The sequence below is a fragment of the Caretta caretta genome, chromosome 6, assembly GCF_965140235.1.
Source record: "Caretta caretta isolate rCarCar2 chromosome 6, rCarCar1.hap1, whole genome shotgun sequence".
In the NCBI taxonomy this organism is placed as follows: domain Eukaryota; kingdom Metazoa; phylum Chordata; order Testudines; family Cheloniidae; genus Caretta; species Caretta caretta.
Window position 1 is genome coordinate 58,460,763 of NC_134211.1, and position 23,095 is coordinate 58,483,857.

A 23,095-nucleotide genomic window follows, 5' to 3' on the forward strand; every position below is an offset into this window, starting at 1 on the left:
CTCTTTTTCTCCCCCTGCTTCCATTGTCAGTTTCAACTTGCAGCCAAGGACCAGCACCAGCGACAGCCCTCCACCACCAGACTACTCCTGCAGCTCAGAGTCTTCTGCCAGATACCAGCATTCAGCCCAGTTCCAACATCCAGGCAGGCTGGCCAGCCCACCTAGTCCCCTTCTGCTGTCAATTTCCTGACTTTTTACAAGCCCAGCCTGCTCCTGGACACCTGGGCTTCATCTTCAGTTAGTGCTTATCAATCAAGCCTGACTCTCCCCCAGGTGCAGCCAGAAAGGTTAATTGGTCCCTTTAGGGCTACCTTAGGGTTTGTGTGGTGTGAACACCCCATCACATCAAGTTAGTGTCCTGTATGTAGTAAGATAAGCACCAATACTAGGACTTGGAATAGGCAGCTCCCCAGGCCTGGAATCCCAAGTCAGTTCTGAGTCTCAGTCTTCCATGGATCTGTAGATTGGTCACTGAGCCAGTTGGTAGGGTTTTTTAAAAAAGAAATCATGTTTTTAATAGGAAGTGGGTTCTGATATGTCTAAGTATCTGTTCTTTCCTTTCTGATCAGATCCTATCCCAGCTTACAACAGATGCTTCTGATGTCTTTTCCTTTTCCTTCTCCTTCCTCAAACAATACTGTATGTGTTCATCTGATGGGATGGAATTAGCCATTTGGCTGGCAGACTCTTTGGGAGCAGGCTTTCTAGCCAGTCCGAGCACGATTTGCCACGTGGAATGTACCTTCTAAAGAGGAAAGATGGCTCTGATCCTTCCAGTCCTTATGGTTTTAATAAGGAGTATAAATGTATTTAGTTTTATGCCTCTGGGTAGATAGTGTCTGATGTACTATCTCTCTTCTTTCCCTCGTAGGATATACTTTGGGGAAGTGCAGCTGAGCGGCTTGGGAGAAGGTATGGTTGTGCAATGGACATAAACTAGCTGATGTGTCTCTCCCAAATTGTCAGGTTTTGTAATGGTATCCTAGTGTTATAAGGAGACCAGGCCTGCAGTTCACAAGTAATTTCTGTTCTGCTTTATCTGTAATGGATGTTACAAAATGACAGCTATGCCTTATTAACACTAACCTTAGCTTGAGAATCCCTACTGTGAGTAATGCTAATCCTAGGCTGTAAACCTAGCCCAGAGAGGCCTACCCTTAGGAACCCTAGCCCTAGTCTGGAGAGACCTACTGACTAGGCATAACCCTATGCTTCAGGCCTACCCTTTGTAACCTGAACCCTGGCTTGAGGATTCTTACTGGCCACAGGACTCCTCCTAGCCCAGGAATCCCTACCCTTAGTAACCCAAACCCTAGCCTGGGGACTCCACTGATGCCAGGCATAACCCTAGCCCATAGATACTTATCCTTAGTAACTCTAACCATAGCATGGAGAACCCTAGTGTTCCCAGGCCTAAATGTAGGCCAGAGAGGTCTACCCTTAATAAACCTAACCCTGGTCAGTGTAGTCCTACTGGTTCCAAGCCTATTGATAGCCTGGGAACCCTATCTTTGGTAATCTAACCTTAGGCCAGAGAGCCCTACTGACCCCAGGTGTCGCCCTAGCCTGGGGAAGCCTACCCTTAGTAACCCTAACCCTAGCTCAAGAAGGCCCATTAAATCCAAGTGTGACTGTAGTCCAGAGATGCCTACCCTTAGTAATCCTAACCCTAGCCTGGAGACCCCTACCTTCAGCAATCCTAACTCTAGCTCAGGAAGCCCTGCTGACCGCAGGCATAACTCTAGCCTGAAGAGTCATACCCTTAGTAACCCTATCCCTACCTTGAGGATCCCTGCTGGCCACGGGCCTAATTCTAGCCCATGGAGCCCTACCCTTAGTAATCCTAACCCTGGTCAGAGGAGCCCTACAAGCCCCAAGCCTAGTGATAGCCCAGGGTAGGGTTGCCAACTTTCTAGTCACACAAAACTGAACACCCAAGCCCTGCCCCTTGCCTGAGGCCCTGTCCCTTCCCCAGGGCCATGCCCCCCGCTCACTACATTCCCCCTCCCTTGGTGGCTCGCTCTCCCCCACCCTTGCTCACTTTCACTGGGCTGGGGCAGGGGGTTGAGGGTGTGGGAGGGGGTGAGGGCTCCAGGGTGGGGCCAGACATGAGGGATTCAGGGTGCGGGAGGGGGTTCTGGGTTTGGGGAGAGGCTCAAGGCAGGTGGTTGGGGCGCAGGGTTACCTCGGGTGGCTCCCGGTCAGTGGCGCAGCGGGGGGGGCTAAGGCAGGCTGCGTGCCTATCCTGGCACCCAGTGGCGCTCGAACATTTTTAGTAGTGGAGGTGCTGAGGTGAGGGGTTGTGGGGACGGAGGGCCAGGAGCAGGGCATAGGCGCGGGAAGCAGCACCCACACCCCTACTTCCCGCGCCTATGCTGGCACCATGCTGTGCACGCCCTGGAAGCAGCAAACAACCAGCAGGTCCGCCTCCTAGGTGGGGGTGCTAGGAGGCTCCACGCGCTGCTCTCACCTGCAGAGTGCAGAGCCAGGGCAGGGGGCAGCATGCGGAGCCCTGTGGCCCCCCCCGACCCCCCGAAGGAGCCAAACCTGCTGGCCATGGTGCCAGCCAGAACAGATAGGGACTAACCTGCCTTAGCTCCGTAGCACTGCCGACTGGACTTTTAACAGTGGTGTTGACCAGAGCCGCCAGGGTCCCTTTTCTGCTCGGTGCTCTGGTCAAAAACCGGACACCTGGTCACCCTAGCCCAGGGACCACTACCTTAGTAACACCAGCCTGGAGTGCCTTACTGACCTCAGGCGTAACACTAGCCCCGACATGCCTACCCTGAGTAATCCTAATCCCAGCCCAGGGAGCTCCACTGAACCCAGGTCTAAACCTAGTCTGGAGAGGCCAACCCTTAGAAACCCTAACTCCAGCCTGGGAAGCTGGGCCCTTAGCAGCCCTGGCCAGGGATCCCTAAAGACCACAGGCTTAACCATAGCCCATGGATCCCTACCCTTGGTAACCTTACCCCTAGCATGAGAAGCCCTCTACTGACTCAAGGCATAACCCTTGTCCAGGGAGGCCTATCCTTAGAACTTTTGAGAATGTTCACGATGATGGTCACTTCTACTCTAGCAGTCCAGGACTGAAATAGTAGAACTGAGGTGCATCTGTGTGGCTTAGGACTGGAACAGCAGTAGGTGATGCCATTCACGAAAGAGGGGCATTAGCAAAGCTATGTGTGGGGCCAGGACTGGAATTGCAGGCAGTGAAGCAGGTGAGGGTGACAGTAAGACAGATACCACAAGACAACATATTGCTGGTGTTTTTCCTTCGTGTTTTTGTTCAGAGCTCAAAATGGAGGGATTAATGAAACCAAGTTTAGGAAGATCTAATCCAGACCGGGTGTATGGAATAGAAATAATCAACCTTTATGACCATCATAAGAAGCTAGTGAAACTGATAACCACTCTTCTACCCCTTTTAGGTTTCCAGACAGTCCGTGTTGGAACAGTGGGTACCCCATTGGGCACCATCACTCTGTCTTGTGCCTACAGAATCAACCTGGCCTTCATTTCAACCAGGTAAGGAAATGTGGTCAGCCCAAAAAGCATCTTCCAAGAAAACAACATTAAACCTCTCATTCCCTGAGCCCTTAAATCTCTTCCTCACATTTCCTCATTCCAATTTAGGTAGTCCCACATTAAACATCCTCCTGGATCCTCAGGTCTTGCAGAGGGGGAGTATTTGGGTAGCCCTGAGCCAGACTCCAGAACACCATGTCACTGGTTCATGCTTGGAGTTGCAGGGTTGAATTGTGGTGATGCTCTGGTCCCCATTAACAGATACAAGGGACTCTTTGGGAACGAGTGGGGACGCAGTAGAGAGGGGAAGCCAGTCTTATGAATAACACCATATGCTTGTTGTGTTACAGGCAGTTTGAGAGGACCCCACCTATCATGGGGATTATCATTGATCACTTTGTGGACCGTCCCTACCCCAGCTCCTCACCCATGCACCCGTGCAATTACAGGTGAGGAAACAGAGTGTGGTCATGGGCTATAAATGAAGGCTTTCTTATGCCCAAGTACAGAGCCTTCTCTAGTACCTGCTGACTGGGCGTAGAGGAGGACTGCAGGATCAGTGTCACTCTTATTAGAAATGGAGCATGTAAGGAAAGGCAGCATTTCCCCCTCAGGTTTAGAGGTTTGAGTGCAGCTAGCCTCAGAGGATTCTCAATGGTCCTAACTCCTTGCTGTAACATTCTAGATCATTTAGCAGTCAGGGTGCAATCTCCTTTGTGTCAGTGATGGAGTTATCTGATTGCATATTGTACAGAAGGGAAAGTGTACCAGTTATCATGCAAGACACTTGGTACAGAACCTGGGGTCATGGAAGCATGCATCTGTGGGAATTCACATAGGTGGGTATCACTGTGGGAAAGCCCACAGGGTTGAGATTTTTCATCAGCAGCAGGGTACACATGTAAGTAAGAATGGAGGAAATAAGTGCATGAAGTTTGCCTTCTCTAAAATTCCTGTGATGATGATCTAATCAAGAGCAATGACACAATATTTGGTATTGGTCTCAGGGATTCTACCAGCAACAAAGCTGGGTCTGTTGGTCAGTACATCGAAACCTTTTCTCTTGGAAAAAGAAACCAGATGGAAGAGGAAGCACCTTTTCCTTCTTCAGGGAGAACCTCTGGAAAGTTCAAAGCCCAAAGGACTTAAACTCCTGGCAGTGTTCTCTTCAGCCCTGCCAACGAAAGAATCCGAGCCCCTTCGTAAATTCTTCTTTCAGCTCCGCCCAAATACTCTGTCCTCCTGCAGCATCTGAGTCTCACTCAATAGACTGGATGATCACAATGGTCCCTTCTGGCCTTGGAATCTATGAATACTTTTCATTATTTCTTTTTGGCTTATGGAATATTCCTATCATGAAATTTCTCTCTTCTTGCTGCTCTAGAACGACTGGTGAGGACAATGGGGCAGCATACCCATCAGTGGAAGACTCCCAGGAAGTGTGCACTACCTCTTTCTCCACCTCCCCTCCATCCCAGGTAGGAGAAAATGAGCTCCTCAGTCCCAAAGGCAAGTTGAACAACTAATTCCCTTTAGTGCAGCTCAGCATATGTCCTCTGAAGTAGCAGGTGTACAGTCTCACAGCAGTATGCTGTGTGTTCAGTCTCTGTAATTAAAATTTGTTTACTTATACATATGTATTGCCCAGACCTTGCTCCCCTCTTTGTAAAACCCAGGTGGATGCTAATTCCAACAAGACTTCATGGGACAGAAGGGACTGATTTATGAGGAAAGATTCAAAAACTAAATTGTGTATCTGGGCTAAGCAATGACTGAAGAGGAACACGGCAGTCTACAGATATGTCCAGGGGATAAACACTACAAAGAGACAAATGAATTCAGATAAGGCCAGGCAATATAACAAGGTGTAATAGCCTCGAATTGGGAGGGAGACTCTCAGGAATATCAGGAGAAGACTTACCTTACTTTGCAGTCTCCTAGGCTGTGGAACTATTCTAGGAAAGGGTGAAAGCCCTATCACTTGGAGCATCTAAAACTAGACTGGACAAACACTAGCAAGTACCTGATGGGGAACAGTTCTGCATTGATCCTTGGTGTGAATTATATGGGAACTTTTCTAGAGCTGGTTGAAATTTTCCACTCATTACAGGGTCTTTTTCATCATTTTTTAACTGTTCATGAAAAAATGTCTATAGAAAATTTTGCAAAAAATGTTTAGAGACTTTTTAAAAATTTATCCATTTTTGTTTATTTAAATCTGCATTTTCTTACTGCAAACACAGTTTTCAATAAATGGAAACGTTTGCATAACATTTTTCATTTAAAATATCTCTGGAAACAATGCAAAAAACAGAAAATGGGTCCATTTTGAACCCTACAAAATGAAAACAACTTCAAAATTTCTAGCAGTCTTCTGCCCCCTTTTCAACCAGATTCATTCTTTTTTTTCCTGTCTGTAATTTCTATAGCTCTCTGACTAAAGCTAGGTCAGATTATCTGTTTTCCTGTAGCTTTAGAAGTTCAAGAACATTCAGTCCAGTTGTCCACAAAATTAAGTATCTCTGGTGAACTTTAAGATCTCTAGTCCATTTCTGATGTGTCTGTGTTACTATGGTCAAGAGTGAAATGCAGTTTGAGAACGTTTTTCTCATTTGAATGAGTTTGCTTTGGGGTCACTTATTGCCTCAAGGTGATCAATCTGACAAACTACTAGTAAATATATTTAATTTTGATAAATGTAGTAATAAATCCATCTCAAGAGGCCTCTCTTGTGCCTCACTGATATTTTGATGACCAGTTCACCCAGCAATGTTGAATCAGAGAGGGAGTGCTCATGGTAAGTCTGAGGGAGTAAAGCTGTTGGTTGTTAGATGTCCAGCACAAGAGACTTGTTTGAGGCTGAGCCCCATGCTCTCTGCCTTTCAATAAATGGTGTTAATACATATTAATGTTCATGAGAACATTTGTACTGGTCCCTATGTCAGTTACTCATAGCCAGAGTTAGTTACATAATAGTAACAATGGTGCTAAATAAATTGCCACCGGTCGTCTTTCTGGAGGGCATGAAGCTTTCTAATATCGGAAGAAAAGCTCTATGAAACCATCAGTGCTTTGAGGATTGGTGACTAACAGCAGCCTCTGGTACCAGTGCTCCATGGTTTATAATTTACATACATAATATGATCAGATGTAAAGCAATTGTCAATCTTTCTGGCCAAAGGCAACATTTAAAAAGGCACTATAAGGGGACAACTTACATTGAAAAAAGGCAAACCCTCTTTATATATTTATAAACATCTAAAAGTCCAGATCAGGTACTGAGACCTGTCTGTGCACTGGATTCTGTACATACAGACTGTGGCCTCCCCCCCCAAGCTGCATCCCACATTCCTACTGAGTGGAAGGGAGGCTCAGCCACTCTGCTGCTGGACCTCAATAGGCCTATCTAGGCATCCATGTATTGGGAGGGGGTAAACACAAGATTGGCGGAATACATCCTCCTCCCTTTAGCCCTGTAGAGTTTACTAGAAAAGATGCAGACTACCCTGCATTGTATTTTCCGTGGAGAACACCAAAGTGTTCAGGGATTGTACCTGCCAATGTGATTCCAATTGAACTGTGCTTCCAGGAAGCTGGGAGACAGACCTGGTGCGGTGAGATTCCCATGGATGGCCCACCCCTCTCACATCAGGCACCCTCTGCTAGACAATTTTTAATGCCACAGATTGCCAATTTCCACTTAAGACCCTGCTCCACTTGCTGTGTTCTGGTATAAAAATGATTTGGATCATGGTAGTGCCCAGACGCCTCAGCCTGGATCAGGGCCCCATTGGGCTGGGTGCTGCACAGGGACACACACAGACATGTTCCCTGCCCCTCAGAATTTACAATTTTGGAAGACTAGCTACATCTGAAGGGGAGACCATCAAAATATAGACAACTTGTATGTGTTCAAATCAAAATCAGTCTCAACTGTTCCTAAGAGCCCCTCAGCCTAGTCTTGGTGAACTGGCTAGCAGTCCTAGTAAGCTGTGCAATGGAGCTTTTGGCAGTTGCTTTATGTCTAATTCTCTCTGGAGTTGTGATGGGGAGTGGTTCACTGCAAGACTGACTCCTTTACAAATTAAATGAATTTCTGGCCATACTGAGAATTTTACCATGCATAAAGCTGTCTGATTGCTCTGGCCATAGATGCTCCTCATTAGTGTTCAGTTCATCCAACTCTTTTCAGTTCTTCTCTCAAGTCCTTTTCTCTTTCTTCCTTCCTTGTTTTCCTCTGTGTGTCTGTGTATGTGCACAGTGTGTTTTTACTGTCACTAAGGCACATTTTCAGACCCCTCCTCCTGTGGTGATGGACACCTTGAAGGTCCCTATGATGGGACTGGCCTTTTCACATCAAGTGAGTTCACAATAGAATACAGTATCTATGGCCTGATAGTACTTTTAAAAATGCAGGAAGGTACAAGTTTGACTATCCAGAGTGTACACTGGGAAATAAATCTGTTTGCTGCTTCCTTATGCTGAAGAAGTTGGTCAGCCCAAAATGGGATGGGCTTTTTATTCTGGTTAGATGTGTTCACAATGTCTGTGATTCTTTATATAGCAGGGTTTTTTGTTTGTTCAAAATGGTGCTCTAGTGCTCTTTAAACTAAAAAACACTTGCAGCATAGCACTGAGCAGCAGCCCTATAGGAAGCAACCAATGCATGCCATTTGAGAGGTCAAGGGGGGAGAGTGTCTTGTCAAGGTATCAAGGGGTCTTGACTGCAGTGGGTAGAAGAAATTTAATTTATCAAAGTGCACAGTGCTTTGTCGGCTGGCAGGGGCTTGGGAAAGAAGCAGCATTCCTCACCTCTGCAGGGAGGGAGGCCCAGCATACCTCCTGTGATCCCAGAGACCACCTAGCACACACAAGGCTTCATGTTGACTGGCTATAGAGGAGCTTTATGCAGCTTTTCTTGGAGTAGGCAGGGAGTAAAGAAAAGGGGAGGGGTGGCAAAGGTCTTAGAGGGTCTTGGAGGGCAAAAATGAATTGAATGCCCCATCATGACAGTCTGTTTTGAAGCATTTCAATGTAAACATCTGGGGTAAAATCCTGACTGCTCTGAAGTCTATGGGAGATTGGCCACTAACTTCAATGGAGACAGGATTTCACCTGTGGTTGTCTAGGGCTCAGATCCTAAATGGTATTTAGGTCCTAACTCCCACTGAAATCAGAGTTAGGTACCTAAATTTCTTTGAGGATCTTGGCCTAGTTCTCTTTCCCAGTCAGGATGTTTGCTTGTTACTCACGTGTTCCGATTGCAGGAACTTAGAGACCATCATCTGTTACCCATATGACACAACAGGCATCAGTGGATAGTGCTTGAAGTGTTCTCTCATGAGTAGCCTCTGGCTCTGGAACCTGCACCTCCTGTAACGTGGTGCTTGTTCTAAGAGTGTTAAAGTTGAGACACTGTTAACTTGAAAAAATCTCACCACTCTGTCTGAAAATGTTTGATCTCTGGTTGTTATAAGTAACACCTAAGAGGACTAGAAAGATGTCTGTTTTCTACTTTTGTTCGTTTATTTTGTGCTTCTCACACACTTTGTGTAGTCAGTTTCTATGTCTCCCCCTGACTAGTCAGGTAGGTTTCTCCTGTAGGTATGGATCTTTCACACAGCAACAGGGGAGAGAATCATTTTTATGGAATAGGAACATTCTATTATAAAATCACAAACATTGCTGGCAGTCTCAGCAGCAGGTGCAGGGCTGAAGTCACTTTTAACTCTGCTTTTAAAAGTGAATTAAATTTCAAGTTGACAGTGTCTGGTGAAGAGGGACTGGCTGTCGTAACTCACAGTAAATCACAGTGTAGTGATGGGAAGGGATGTCTGCATGAGTTGGGGGACTTTTTAAATAAAGAGAATGTTGGGCCAGTTCAATGGGGAATGGCCCCTAGAGTTCCCCGGGGGGATTGGGGACTCTCTGGGGAGCAGAAAGCCCTATGAAAGTCAGAGTAGCATCAGATGATACTCCTAGCAAAATAAGAGTTCTTGAGACTGGGCCAGCCTGGTTTGTGAGAAGAGACCACTCCCTCCAGCTTAACCCAGACTGTAGAAGGAGCCCAGCCTGATATCTGTGGGCAGCCCTTAAATTGTCAGGACACCACCTCAAAAATGTCAGCACTCAGAGTACTGACTCACTTGGGGATTGCAGTGTTGTAGCCATGTTGGTCCCTGGGTGGGTGAGGTAATATCTTTTATTGAACCAACTTCTGTTGGTGAGAGAGACAAGCTTTCAGGTTACCTCTTGTGGCTCTTCTTCAGCTCTGGGAAAGGTACTGAGAGCTGGTCTACACTGGGAACTTATATCAGCATTAGCTACATCTCCTGGGGTGTGAAAAATCCACACTCCTCAGTGATGTAATTAAGCTGACTTTTCCCCCAGTGTAGACAGTTCTAGGTCGATGGAGGTGGAACACCTACACCAGTGGAAGAACCCTTCACGTCCTAGGGGTCAGGTCTTGTGAAAAGTGTTCACCCATGAGTGAAATGGTGTTTTTGTCTTCTATAATTTTTCTGGGTGAATTCAGTTAAGAGCATAGTGATTGTCTGTCTGGTTTCACCCCCACAGTTGTTGTTGTTGTTGTTAGGGCATTTAGTGCACCAGATGTGATAGGCATATGTCGGACCCACCCATCATAGATTTCCACCACAACTTCTACAACCCATCTATCAAACTGTCTCTAGAACACTCCCGCACCAGCATCAACTTTCTGGACACCACGATTAGCTTCAGTAATGGCATTCAACAGACAACTATATACAGGAGACTCCTGGATCACCCTACTTACCTTCACAGATCCAGTAACCACCCCAAACACACCAAGAAATCTGTTACCTACAGCCAGGCCCTCAGATACCATAGAATATGCTTTGAGGAGAAAGTCCAGGATACACACCTTCACCAAACAAGGACACTCCACTAGAGAAATAGATCACATCATGGAATGGGCCACCCAAATAGCCTAAGAGAACCTGCTTCAATACAGGAAAAAACCAAAAATCCTCCAACCACACACCTCTAGTTGTCACCTACCACCCCACACTAGAACCAATATAGGGTATCATTAAACAATTACAACCCGTACTTGATGGGGACCACCTCCTGAAAAAAATCTTTCCCCAACCCCCTCTTCTGGTCTTCAAACAACCTCCCAACCTCACCAAGATCATTATCCGAAGCAACCCAGAAATTAGGATCCACGAACTCAAAGCAGCACTAGACCCTGCCATAACAGATGCAAAACTGGCCGACATTTCTCCACTGCTACAATGATCAATACCCTCTACAACACATCTTTCAAAATCCAGAGTCCTGCACATGCCTATCACAATATGTGATGTATCTCATTCAGTGCATTAAATGCCCCAATAATAACTATATGGGTGAAACCAGGCAATCACTACGCTCTCAAATGAACTCGTATAGGAAAAGGATACAAGACAAAAATACCATATCATGGGTGGGTGCACACTTTTCACAAAGTGATCGCTCTATATCTGATCTCTCATCCTCGTCCTCAAAGGAAACCTTCAAAAGACGAGCCTGGGAGCTTAAATTCATAACTTTGATAGACTCTAAAAATCATGGTTGTAAAAAAACCCACTGGATTTATGGCTTATTATAACAATCTGTAACCTACTGCCCTCCCCTTTTTGTCCTGTGACTACATGGATGTTAACAAGCCACATCTCCTGAAATGTTCCCTTGGAATATGTGTTACTTATGCTAAACAATCTGTTCCATCTTGTATTGAGCTGTGACACTGAGAACCTTTCCCAGACTTGAAGAGCTCTGTTTAAGCTTGAAAGCTTGTCTCTTTTACCAACAGGAATTGGTCCAATAAAAGATATTACCTCACCCACCTTGTCTCAATTGAGGATGTCATGTGATACATGGCTCCTAGCAGAGTGCTGCTTCTGAGGTCAAAAGAACAAATGGGATTCCTATGGATCCCCACTAACTGTGTTTCTAGTTAGGATCAAGAGATAGAGAAAGAGGTGGCTGAAGATGAGAAGCATCTCCTGATGCTCATCCTTCTCGTTGGGTTTGGGATACTGGGAGGAAATCTTGTGGGGCTTAGCTTGCTGGTTTTCTTTTTAGCTAGCAAGATTGAGGGCCTGTATGTCCTATGGCCAAGGTTTGTTTACTTTGATTAGGTGGGGGGTGTCCTTCATTCCTGCTACATCCCCTTTTGTTTGCAGTAAGTATGCTGAGAGCTTGAATCCTTGATGAGGAAGTGGCTTTAAAATGCCAGGGTTTATATGGGCTCTGAGTTTTGAAGTGGTTGTGCTGGTCCTTTCTCCAAGAGCTGTCATGCAGGCTTTCCCCTACATTATCTCTCCCACTCAAACTAGTCTTGTTTTAAGGCCAAACCTTCATCCTCTTTCTGTTACAAGGCTGATTTGTTTTAAAATATATAAATTAAATCAAACCTTTGGCGTTGGCTCCCATATAAATCTTTGAGGCACTCTGCTAGCCCAGAGCCATGCTTGTACTGTGCCTCTGTGACATCTCCTGTTCTTTCTCCAGTGATTCTGATAACTATTCAGACAGCGGGGGCTTTTTCTCTCTCTTTGCCCTCTTTTTGTATTTTTTCTCTTGTTTCTTAGCTTTCCAGCTCTCGTCTTTCCTATCAGCCTGCTGCCCTGGGAGTTGGATCAGCTGACATGGGGTATCCAGTAATCTTTGCTGGTGGTTTGAATGCTGCACATCCTCATCAGGTACTCTTGGAGGTTGGGAGAATGAATATGGCGTGCACCACAGCCACTAAGTGTCACACAGATAAGACATCCTTTAAAACCATTGCATGCCTCTGTATGCAGCTAGGTCAAGAGTGCAAAGGATCTAGAGTAATTTAAAAAAAACATGGTGCTAGCAAATAAGGCAGGAAGTAGCTTTATGATGCTCTTGGAATCACCTGAAGTGGGACTTTAATCAAGGTGTTTTCCACTGGGTAAAATGGAGACATTGCACTGAGAACAGGGTAAGGCCAGGGATAGGTCTGGAGAAATGGCACTGAATCTGCGTCACAGAATTAGGAAGGAAGTGATATATGAATTCTTTCATTGGGAAAGTCCCCTCCCACATGACTTCCCCTCTCTCTTGCTCCCTGTCAGAAAATCACTGCTGTGTTCTAGCAGGAGTGTAGTCAGAGCATATCCATGGAGAGCCAAAAAGAACTTATTCCCAGCATGAGAGAATCAACTCTAGTGCTATAGTGTGTTGCTATATCAGTCTTGAGATCGCTAACTTGATCATTCCTTTCCACCTTAGTTGATTGTTCCAGGGAAGGAGGGTGGGGTGCCCCCAGTTCCTAGCCAGCCAGCACATGGCACTCAGGCTGACCATGAGAGGATGGTAATGTGCACCCCATTGGATGGAGCCCTCTACTCAGCAGCTACTCCTTCCAGTAGGTAGGTCTTAGTAAGAGGTGCAGCACCTCTTATGAGTTCATCTGTGACTATAAAGTTGAATCAAATTTAAAACTGACTTTTCTTTTAAGCATTTGCAGGGCAGTTCTTTTAAATTTATCAATAACACTAGATTGGCTGCTCTGCCTTAAAGCCAGAGCTTTCAGTCTGAGCACAGAGAAGCTGAAAAACACGTCAAACAAAGATCTAGTCTATCTGCTTATACTTTATGGCCCTCATAGTCTCTGAGCACCTTGTGTCATTTCAGTACCAAAGCATAACTTCTGGATCATTTGTCTGATCCATGAACAGCAAGTTGAGGCAGCTTCAATAGTAAATTTTAACCTCCCAAAAAGGCTTCATCTGAATTGTCATAAAGCATCAGTAATAGAAAACACCTATTTAACAGTTATATCAAGAAACCTTGGGGGCAAGAATCCTTGTCTAACAGGAAACAATGCAACTTTAAACTCCAAATTGCATGAAATCCTAACCTCCCTCTCAGCCAGTTAGAGCTTCCTGTTTGTGTCTCCAGATCCCTTTGTCCCCTGTGGTTCCATCTTCTCTCATGGCCAGGGGACAGTTGCCATAGAAAACATCTTAACCAACTTGGTTTTCTACTCAATACAAAAACCCTGTTTATGTTATAATAGCACTAGTGCACTGGCCTGTGCTCCTTGACTAACCAGTCGTTAGCAAATGGCTAACGCCTGCCGGAAAACCAAGGACCAGATTTTTAGAGCTGCTGAATACTTCTGAAAACCAGGTTTGGAGACTATAATTAGTAGCCACCCACTGAAAATTAACCAGATTAGCACTGGCTGCTGTGATATTGGACTACTCAGGCTTCACGGGGCCTGGGAAGGAGCATGGTGTTCAGATTCCCGACCCTGTCTCCTGACAGGGAAGATATCCAAGAATTCTGTGTTCCTGAAAGAGTGATGGTGATTGGCAACAGCTGCTCGAGCTTCCTTGCCATTTCTCAAATTAATCCCCTCATCCCATGCACCTCTTCTGAACAGCCTTTCCTCAGGACTGGCTGAGGTTTTCTGCCCTACTGATGGGGGTGGTTCCCTCATAGAGCCAAGCAGAAAGCTGCTCCACAGCCTGGCAGTCTCCATTGCAGTCGATCCTAGAGGATCTCCCAGTCGGTCATGATCTCCGGTGGCACAGCAGGGCTGCCCAGGCCCCACACCGCTCCCGGAAGCGGCCAGTGCGCTCCACAGCCTCAGGAGCCAGGGGGACAAGGGTCTCCCTCCATGCGCTGCTTCTGCCTGCAAGCACCGCCCCAGTAGCTCCCACTGGCTGGGAACGGGGAGCTGTGTGGAATCATGTGCTGCCCGCCCCCTCCCAGGGGCGCGTTGGCCCCTTCCAGGAGCGGCGTGGGGCCAGGGTAGGCAGGAGCCTGCCTTAGCCTCACCGTGCCACCGACCAGGAGCCACCAGAGGTAAGTGCTGCCTGGCAGGAGGCCGCACCCCAGCCCTGAGACCCCTCCTGGAGCCAACAACCTGTACCCCCTTCTGTACCCCTAACACTCTGCCCCAGCCCAGAGCCCCTTCCTGCACCCAAACTCCCTCCCACAGCTTGCACCCCTCACCCCCTTCTGCACCCCAACCCCCTCCCCCAGGCTCAGCCCCAGCCTAGAGCCCGCACCCCTAGCCCAGTGAAAGTGAGTGAGGGCGGGGGAGAGCGAGTGACGGAAAGAGGGGGGGATGAAGTGAGTGGGGTGGGGCTTTGGGGAAGAGGCGGGGCCTCGGGGAAGGGGTGGGGTAGATCCTGGGTTGCCCTTAAATTCAGAAAGTGATCTTGGGCATAAAAAGGTTGGAGACCACTGCTCTATTGCATACTGATGGCTGAAGGGGAAAACAGTATCTGGCAAGAACAGAGATGCGTCTCCCTCCCCTTCCTCCCTACACTAGGAGAGGGCGTAGAAAAACAAGGGAATCTTGACAAAAGAATGTGGTTTTGTCTAAATTGTTTATGTGCAATGAGCCATCAACCCTTCTCCCGCAGTGAGGACACAGAAACCGTATCAAACAGCAGCGAAGGGAAGAGTGGCTCCCCACACGATCTCTTGGAGACCATCTTTGTCCGGAAAGTGGGGGCCTTTGTCAACAAACCCATTAATCAGGTAACTTGCAGTGATCGTTCTGAGGTGAACTCATGATGCACTTTTCTTCATGCCATTGCTGGACAGAGGGGGCCAGGCGTTGCATCACCAAGGCAGCCAGAGGAAACGGGAGACCAGACTTTAGCAAGGACTGCAGGTCTCTGTATGTGGTGCTTTACTGTATGCTGGGCGCTGTAGGCTCTGTGGTCTACACCTGTGTATTAAAGGGGAAGTTGACTGCAATCTCTTCAATGTCATGCCCTCTAAGTGTAGCCCTTGAGTTCCAGTCAAGTTGCCAGTGTGACTTTGGTGGGGCAAAGTTTCAGATCCTGACATACAGCCTTGCAATGGGATGGTGCATGCTGGATATGGAGAGAATCTGACTGAAGTGCTAAGGTTCTACCCATTGAATCTCTCCAGGTGACCATGGCCAGCTTGGACATTCCTTTCGCCATGTTTGCGCCCAAGAACGTTGAGCTGGAGGATAATGACCCCATGGTAAGAACCCCCCCCAGAGCCATCTGTGCGTGTCAAGTTTGGATCATGCCATACAGATGTATCCTTCTTGGCCTTAGCTTTGCATGCACTTCTGACCAAAGAACTAGCTACTCGCGTCAGCCTGGTTTCTAATAACATCCTCTATGCCAGAGTCTGGGCTTTCCAGAGATGGAAACAGCTACAGGTTTAGAGCCCCTGCTAGTCTGTGCTTACAGTCTGCACGCCCTTGTAACTGTCACTATGCTTCTTCCCATGCTGTCACAACACACAGATGGGCTCAGTGACAGGATCTGAAACTGATCGACTCTGGTTTCTTGGGCAGGTGAATCCTCCTGACTCCCCAGACGCTGAGTCTCCTCTACAGGGCAGCTTGCGCTCAGAGGGCTCTAGTGGTAGCAGCACCGGGAACACACACGACGACTTTGTCATGGTTGACTTTGTAAGTCCATGCAGTCCTTTATCAGCCCAAGCTAGCACTTTTGCAGAGCACCTGTATCTGGGGTGGGCTGCAGGTGTTGGTGTGATGCTGAATGAAAATAAATGAATTGCTCCAAACGGGCTCATTGTGCTCCCATATCAAGGACAGGGTCTCTGGGCATCCTTAAAAATGGTAAAGACATAGATATTCGTAAACCCACAACTTGGGAAATTATTTCCTCTTCCCTTTCTCCACCATGGCCTGGGTTCAGGTTTTTGTGTTTTCCCTGTGTCCCATACACCTAAAGCAGAGTGCAGATTGTAGGGAAATACTCTGCTTTAGGTACTCATAAAGTCATCAGGGAAACACTAATTCTGGTCATGGCAGGGGATATAGGTGATGCTGCTGTTCAATTATTTGACTTAGATTTATTGCTGTAATGTTGAGTTGTTTGCTGGTAGCTGATGGTGCCTTCTGTCTGTGACTAGAGCGAAGGGGGAAATCTGGCCGAACTCTCTAAATGGGGATTAACGTTTGTATCTTTATTCTAGAAACCAGCATTCTCAAAAGATGACATTCTTCCAATGGATTTGGGGACGTTCTACCGCGAATTTCAGAACCCCCCTCAGCTCAGCAGCCTCTCCATTGACATTGGGGCTCAGTCCATGGCAGAGGATCTGGTATGGAAAAACGGGACTTTGGTGTGTGGGGGACATACATTCTCACAGTGCTCTCCTCCTCCTAGCTCCCTGAACAAGCCAACATCCCATATGAGAGCAGAGGCACCTACAAGAGGGGTTCCTTGTCAGTCTGCTGAACATGCTTGTACATCTCGGAACCTGAAACCTTTGGAAGGAACCAGATGTGAGACCTTTTCAGTCTGATTCCTTCTCAGTGCATGTGTTCAGCTGTCATGGAGAATATTAGATGAGTTGTTGGTTTGTGCTACATGTGTGTGGGACAGTATTCATGTGCTGCATCGGGTATCCTCTTCCCAGAAGCCATTGCAGCTGCAGGACTCTTCCACTGTCCAAGACTATTCCCTACTGTCATAGTCTTGTACTTCCCCCCTCACTCCTGCATCTGCTAAGCTCAAGGCCCTACGAACTAGGACTAGTCACCACAAAGGAGTGATTTGGGAGGTCAGTTCTCCCAGTCCTTATCAAATTGTTCTAGAAGAGAAGAGCATAACCCATTCTCTAAGGTTCTGGGGAGAAAACCTACTGCCTTAATTCCAGCCCTGTCCCACCTATCTGGTGTGTGAGAGCTATTAGCCTGGAGCCTAAAATTGGAGTAACCTGAAATGTGCAGTTTTTTTTACTGCACATGCCGCATTTGTGAGCGAGTCCTTTACTTCGCCCTCCCATTAAATGACTATCTGTGGCAGCTTTGAAACATCTGTTTCAGCTCCCAGCTGAGTGCTGCTGTCTGTTACCTGGAGGGGCAAATGTGCCATAGTTCAAATCTCTAGGTGAACCCAAATCTAAGAACCGAATGCTGCCTCTGCCACATCTGGTTTAGTGGCACACTGGATTGCATTAGGAGAAAGCGCCCAATGAAGGCAGTGAGAACGTTGTTTGGATGAGTGCAGTATCAGGCCCGCCACTTCTGTAACATGGTTTTGCCTGGGAAAACCATAATGCCTAATGCTAACAGCTGAGTGACTTTGTGCTGCAGGTCCAGGTTATGGTGCACCTGCTGCTTCTGTAGAAAAACAAAAAACTGGGCAAACTGCCCTTCCCAGGCTCACGTGCTGGATCCTGTCTGATATCCTGCTTCTGCTAGGAGTGGTACATATATAGAGAAGGAGAGCACAAATCGCAGCAGAGACCTTTGGCCAGAGTTTACTATATACGTTTCCATTGTTTTATAGCTTCCTTTCGGCTGACTGCACCTTCTGCGAGTGAGTCTTGATCTGAGTTTTTCTTTGCCTTCACAGGACTCGTTACCGGAGAAGCTGGCAGTCCATGAGAAAAACGTCAAAGAGTTTGATGCCTTTGTAGAGACTTTGCAGTAAAGCGGTTTTCTTATTGCAGCAGCAGTGTCCACACAGTGTCCGTCTTCTGGAGCACCTGGAGGAGGAAGCCTACAATGTCCTGTCTGCCACTCCTCTTTTGTGTCCCATTTTCCCCCCTGCATCTTGTGGGCTTTGTCAGATCACCTCCCTCAATACTAGGTACAGATTCAACTGTCAGTCTCCCCTCAGCCAGGCCCTGGGATAGTTTTGGACCCCTTTTCCTACTGGCATTTGAGTACTTATCTATAACACTACAATAGGGACAAAAGAAATCAAGCTTTGTTGTTAGTAACCCAGTTCCCCATCAGTCTTTGTTCTGTGTATGGAGGGGCTTTACAGAAAGTTGCCAGAAATGCTCTCTGCAAAGCCTCTTGCATCACAGTTCCCCGAGATTTAGCTTCTGGGGCACAGACCATCTTTTCCTTGGGTCTGCAATTGCACTGGAGTATAGACAGCCTTGGCATATACTGGGCAGTGGCATCTGGGCAGTGGCATACTCAGGATCTGGGCAGTGGCATACTCAGCTGGCTTGAGTGCAGGACATCAGCTCTTAGAAATGAGGCATTTCATCCTGTCTTCAGTGAGCGCATGGACTGCAGAGCGCAAGGGGATGAGGCAGACTTCCACCTCACGCGCTATACTGTGCCACGCCTTTAGAGGTCTTCACTTTCTGCTTCCAAGGAACTGGGTCTCTGCACAGACTTTCTCTCTGGGGCCTTGTGCTGGGCCTGTCTTCCTGAATCAGAGATGTGAAACTACAGAAGCTATGCGGAAGGGCTTTCCACATTTCCTTGAGTGTAGGAAAACCACCATGCTAAGGTCCCAGAATGTGATTGTACTGGTGCATCTGCAAGTGGCACCTTGGGAGTATGTTAAAATTGTAGTCGCTGCTCTTGAAATGCAGTTGTAAATACGAATAGGAATTCTATTTCTATTTCTCCAGGGTTATGTAACTAGGGGTCTTAGTCCTTTTTCCCCGCAAACCTTGCTGCTTTATGGTTAATATATAAGAAACAGGAAATATTTATTGCTTTTAAAGAAACCTATATTAAAAAAAAGTTATGTTTTCGTGTACTAGTGCAGGTCATTCGGTCCTGTCACTGCAGACAGCAGTTGTGCCATGGAGCCCTGTCCCATGACAATAGTCTGCCTTTGGTAGGGAAAATCCAAGATATTTATTTTCAGAGACATTTATTTACTCTAATACAGTGTTCTGTTCTGGGGACTTTTTTCCATGACACCCAGTCGGAGCATTGATATAATAACATGCACATGTTGGTGCAGCAGAGTGCAGGGACTTCCTGAAGAGCTTCATTCTGATAGGCTTGGGAAATAGACTTGTTCTGTTCCTCAGCCATTCGGGAAGTAGCTGGTTCACAGAAGCACACCTTTGAAAAGTTGATGGTACTCTTTTTAATCAGCTGGCTTATGATTAGCTAAAAGTTTATTTTTGTAATGCGCTAGCCATGAAGTAGTGTGATTGGCTGGCAGTGCTCTGTGTTTGATCTGGTTGTTGTGTGTCCTTTGTCTCACATGAGGAAGGGAGAAGCTGTGTAACGGCACTAAGCAGGAACTTGGACAGAGTAGGGCTTGTGTAACTCTCTCTGCCCTTTAGCCACCTGTAACTGGGCTGAGTAACTGAAGAGGAGACTCCTGCAAGTCCCCCTTGCTACCCACAGATGATATTTCTATAGAGTGGTGGGAGTTCTCTGTACTCTGAGGATCCTTGCTAGTTTCCTTACTACTGGTGGAGTTTTTGACCAGTTTGTGGTCAAAAAAGGCTGGATGTGGCTTTCTCCAGAGCTCGGCACAATTCCTTAGGTTGAAAAGGAGGGTTGCTAGAGAATGACACAAGGCCTTGGGTTACCAGGTGGCCTCTGCAGCCCTCCACCCTGTGCTGCTGCAAGAGCAAAGAATTGAGCTCAGGACCTGAATTGATTTCCAATATGCTGACATGTTCTTTTGCTTTCCCAGCCCTTGAGTTGGCAGGTGTTTGCTGTGCATGGTCAGTGGCCGGGTTTAGTGTATGCTCTAAAGCACCAGGTAGGGGTATTATAACTACTCGAAGCAGCAAATTTCCCCCTCCCAGGCCACCCACCCAGTCCAACTAACTCCCATATATAAATAATCGATCCTTGTTTTGCAAGGAGCAATCCAATCTCTTCACCTGTCTGCACCAGTGCTAAAAGGCCTCCCAGTGAAGTGGAATTGGAAATGCTGGAGGTGAAAATCCCACTATCCCTGTCAGTTAATAACACTGACTTAGAGGGCTTCAAAGCACTTGACAAATACTCCTTACAACCTGCCTATGAGGGAGGTAAGTAAGCTGCATCCTCACAGTACAGCTGTGGGAACTAGACCTGAGGTCAGGTGATTTGTCCAAGGCCACACAGTGAGTAAACAGCAGTGTCAGCAATAGAACCCAGATCTCCTGACCCCCACCCCCTGGATCAGCTGGTCATTCTCCGCAGTAAGTTGCATGTGGACGTACTCAGGCAGCCTGACTTTTAACTTGCAGGCTATGCCTGGGTGAGCTCTCCTGTCAAGTTCTTCATAGAGGTTAGTAAACTACTGGCATGCATTGTGCCTGCTAGGAAGAAATAGAATAGACCTTTCTGGTGGTGATCCTTCCCTAGGCAGCATTGCCTCTGTAGTTCCTCCTCATCTTCACACTGAACTGCTGTGGTATCCACAGAAGGAAAGCCATCATTCCTGTTTCTGTCCAGAAAGCCTCCAGGGCCTAGTGTCTGTGCTCAGTCATTTTCATGTGACTTTAACAAGGTCGCAGCTCCTGCATCTCACAAGGCACAACTTCTGTGTAGCAGCCATGTTTGTTTCATGCCACCCAGTGGAAATCTGCCCACCTGGGTTGATAGGGTATAGCTGGATAGCCACAGCAATAAAGGGTTTCTCTTGGGATGAGATACGTGCTTATTCCTGGGCAATCCTCAGAGTTTTGACACCTTCTCCATTCCAAAATCTAGTCACTCAGCTCTGTCTAATCAATGCTTTAGAAATGATTGGCCCACAGCAGTTCTGCAAGAGGGACCGAGCTACTGATGCTGTGGCCTGCTGTAGAATTAATTTAATGATGAATTTTGTCATATTTTAATAGCCATCTGCTCAGTCCTGTACTATGTCAAGGCAGCTTGTACATAGCAGATGACCTACAAATGCTTTGGGTGCAGGGTACTAAATTGTATTGTTTTGGAAATAGTCTCCAAGGCACTTCATGTATTCAAAGAATTTCCAATAAATCTTTTATGTAAGCAACTCTTACCTGGTTGGTCAGGCTGATCCGACTCTTCTGTGAATTACGCTGCAGGTTCTGATGCTGGGACGTTCCCACCCTTATGGCTTTCCCTTCCAACAGCCAGATTTTAACTGCAGAAGTCAGTACAGCTCCAGGAAGGAGCAGGGTTAATGCCTACAAAGTGCTATTTTGGAAGGTGGAATGGGATGCAATGAGGAAAGTTATGGATAGAGCTCTGCAAATCCGTGGGTATTTCTGCGGATAGCAGCATGGATGCAGATACAAATTTTGTATCCGCGCCGGGCTCTGAGGGTAAGAGTTTGGGGGGCAGCTGAGCGGAACTGGCGCGGATCCTCCACCTGCCCTGGGAGGCAGGGACACTGGGTCGGGGGCTACTTAGGCACCATGCCCATGGCAGGTGGAAGGTCCGCCACAGCTGCCAGTGCAGCTCTCCCCAACTCGGCTCCAGCCAGGGAGGGGGGCGGCTTGGAACCGCAGCCCCGGTAAGAGCCGGGTGGGGAGCCGCAGTGGACCTTCCACCTGCCCTGGGTGGGGGGCCCAAGCAGCCTCCAGGCAGCTCCACAGCTCCTTTCCCCCCCAGCCAGGCCAGTATGGAGCTGAGCTGGAGAGCCGCACAGATCCTCCACCTGCCTTCAGTGCGGGGGGTCTGAGAGCAGCCCCTGACCACGTCCCTTCCCCCCAGGCTCCTCGTGGGTGGGGGGAGAGTGGGATGCCTCGGAGCCTCAGCCCAGCCCCCAGAGCAGAGCCCTGCAGATAATTTTTCTGGAGCGGATGCAGACACACACTTGTGTATCCACGCAGGGCTCTAGTTATGGAACAGGGCTGGGAGAGCAAAGGGGCAGAGCTGGCAATGAGCAGGCAGCACTGCTGCCTCAGAGAAGCATTAGTAAAGAGAGTGAGAATTAATCTAAAGGGGGGGAGGTGCGGTGGTGGGAATCTTTGATGTAACAGAGGGAACAGGAGCGGCTTTTCCTTGTTTGTGCAATGACACAGCATCCTGTCTTGTAGAGACTGCACTGGTTGTTGGGCCAGCGTGAACAAACATTGTCCTGGTGCCAGCTTCATCCCATGTTGCACAACTCAGGGTAGAATAGGTGAACAGAAATCTAGAGCTAGACCCAGACAAAGGGCTGCTTGGAAGAGGGCCCCTAACGCTTGTAAATCCCTTTTAGTGACATGCTTACACTTGAATAATTAATTCCCAGGCTGGCTCTGGGCACCAAAATGTTATCCTGCTTCTCTAGCTGTGACTTCTCCATAAACAAAAGCTTGACTGGCAGCACTTCAAGCTTCAGCTGGGAGCAGAAAATCCAGCTGGGTTTAGCCTGCTTCCTCTGTCACCAGCAGCCCCACAGATCCTGCAATCAGAGCAGTGCTGGCAATTGCATTCATGGTGTGCCAAGTCGAATAGCTTTGAGCGTGGTGCTCTACATGCTGTAGAGATTGCTCCATAGGCATGCCGGGGCAGAAAACGCACCTTTCTCTCCCTGTAAACAACTCTGCTGGCGACTCAAACAGGAAGGTGTGCAGCACAGGGGGTGAATCTGTACATGGCAAATGAGGGGCATTTCTAGATCCCTTCACTAGCCCTTGTTTAATCACCCCCTTCCACGGGCACCAGCCCATGCGGTTTGGGCAGATGCTGTTCTGAGCTCCTCACCTGCTGAGGTGAGAAGGGAAAAGAATCCAACATCTGAGTCACTGCAGCTGGATTATAAAGCTGCTCCCCTTCCCTTCCTGCTCAGGTTCAGGAGGCCTGGGGGGGCGGCAGTGCTCTTAGCACTGGGCTACTGGAATAAAGGGGGCTGCAGCAGGGCCCCCCCCTTTTTTT

The 23,095-nt window shown here is 47.6% G+C and overlaps 1 protein-coding gene across 7 annotated transcripts in view; it reads left to right on the forward strand.

Moving 5' to 3' along the window:
- Positions 1 to 21,263, forward strand: part of ATG13 (autophagy related 13) — a 49,157-nt gene extending 27,894 nt beyond the window's left edge. For 2 of the 7 annotated variants that reach the window (XM_048853565.2, XM_048853562.2), the window contains 12 exons: positions 872 to 912; positions 3,432 to 3,528; positions 3,879 to 3,977; positions 4,913 to 5,006; positions 7,790 to 7,888; positions 12,147 to 12,257; positions 12,811 to 12,950; positions 14,961 to 15,078; positions 15,478 to 15,555; positions 15,878 to 15,994; positions 16,525 to 16,653; positions 17,913 to 21,263. In XM_048853565.2, the coding sequence (XP_048709522.1) occupies positions 872 to 912; positions 3,432 to 3,528; positions 3,879 to 3,977; positions 4,913 to 5,006; positions 7,790 to 7,888; positions 12,147 to 12,257; positions 12,811 to 12,950; positions 14,961 to 15,078; positions 15,478 to 15,555; positions 15,878 to 15,994; positions 16,525 to 16,653; positions 17,913 to 17,990 (1,201 nt within the window). In that variant the 3' untranslated portion in view covers positions 17,991 to 21,263. The remainder of the gene's footprint in view (positions 1 to 871; positions 913 to 3,431; positions 3,529 to 3,878; positions 3,978 to 4,912; positions 5,007 to 7,789; positions 7,889 to 12,146; positions 12,258 to 12,810; positions 12,951 to 14,960; positions 15,079 to 15,477; positions 15,556 to 15,877; positions 15,995 to 16,524; positions 16,654 to 17,912) is intronic. The other 5 variants (XM_048853564.2, XM_048853563.2, XM_048853566.2 and 2 more) reach the window with 5 other exon arrangements.
- Positions 21,264 to 23,095: the final 1,832 nt, after the last annotated feature.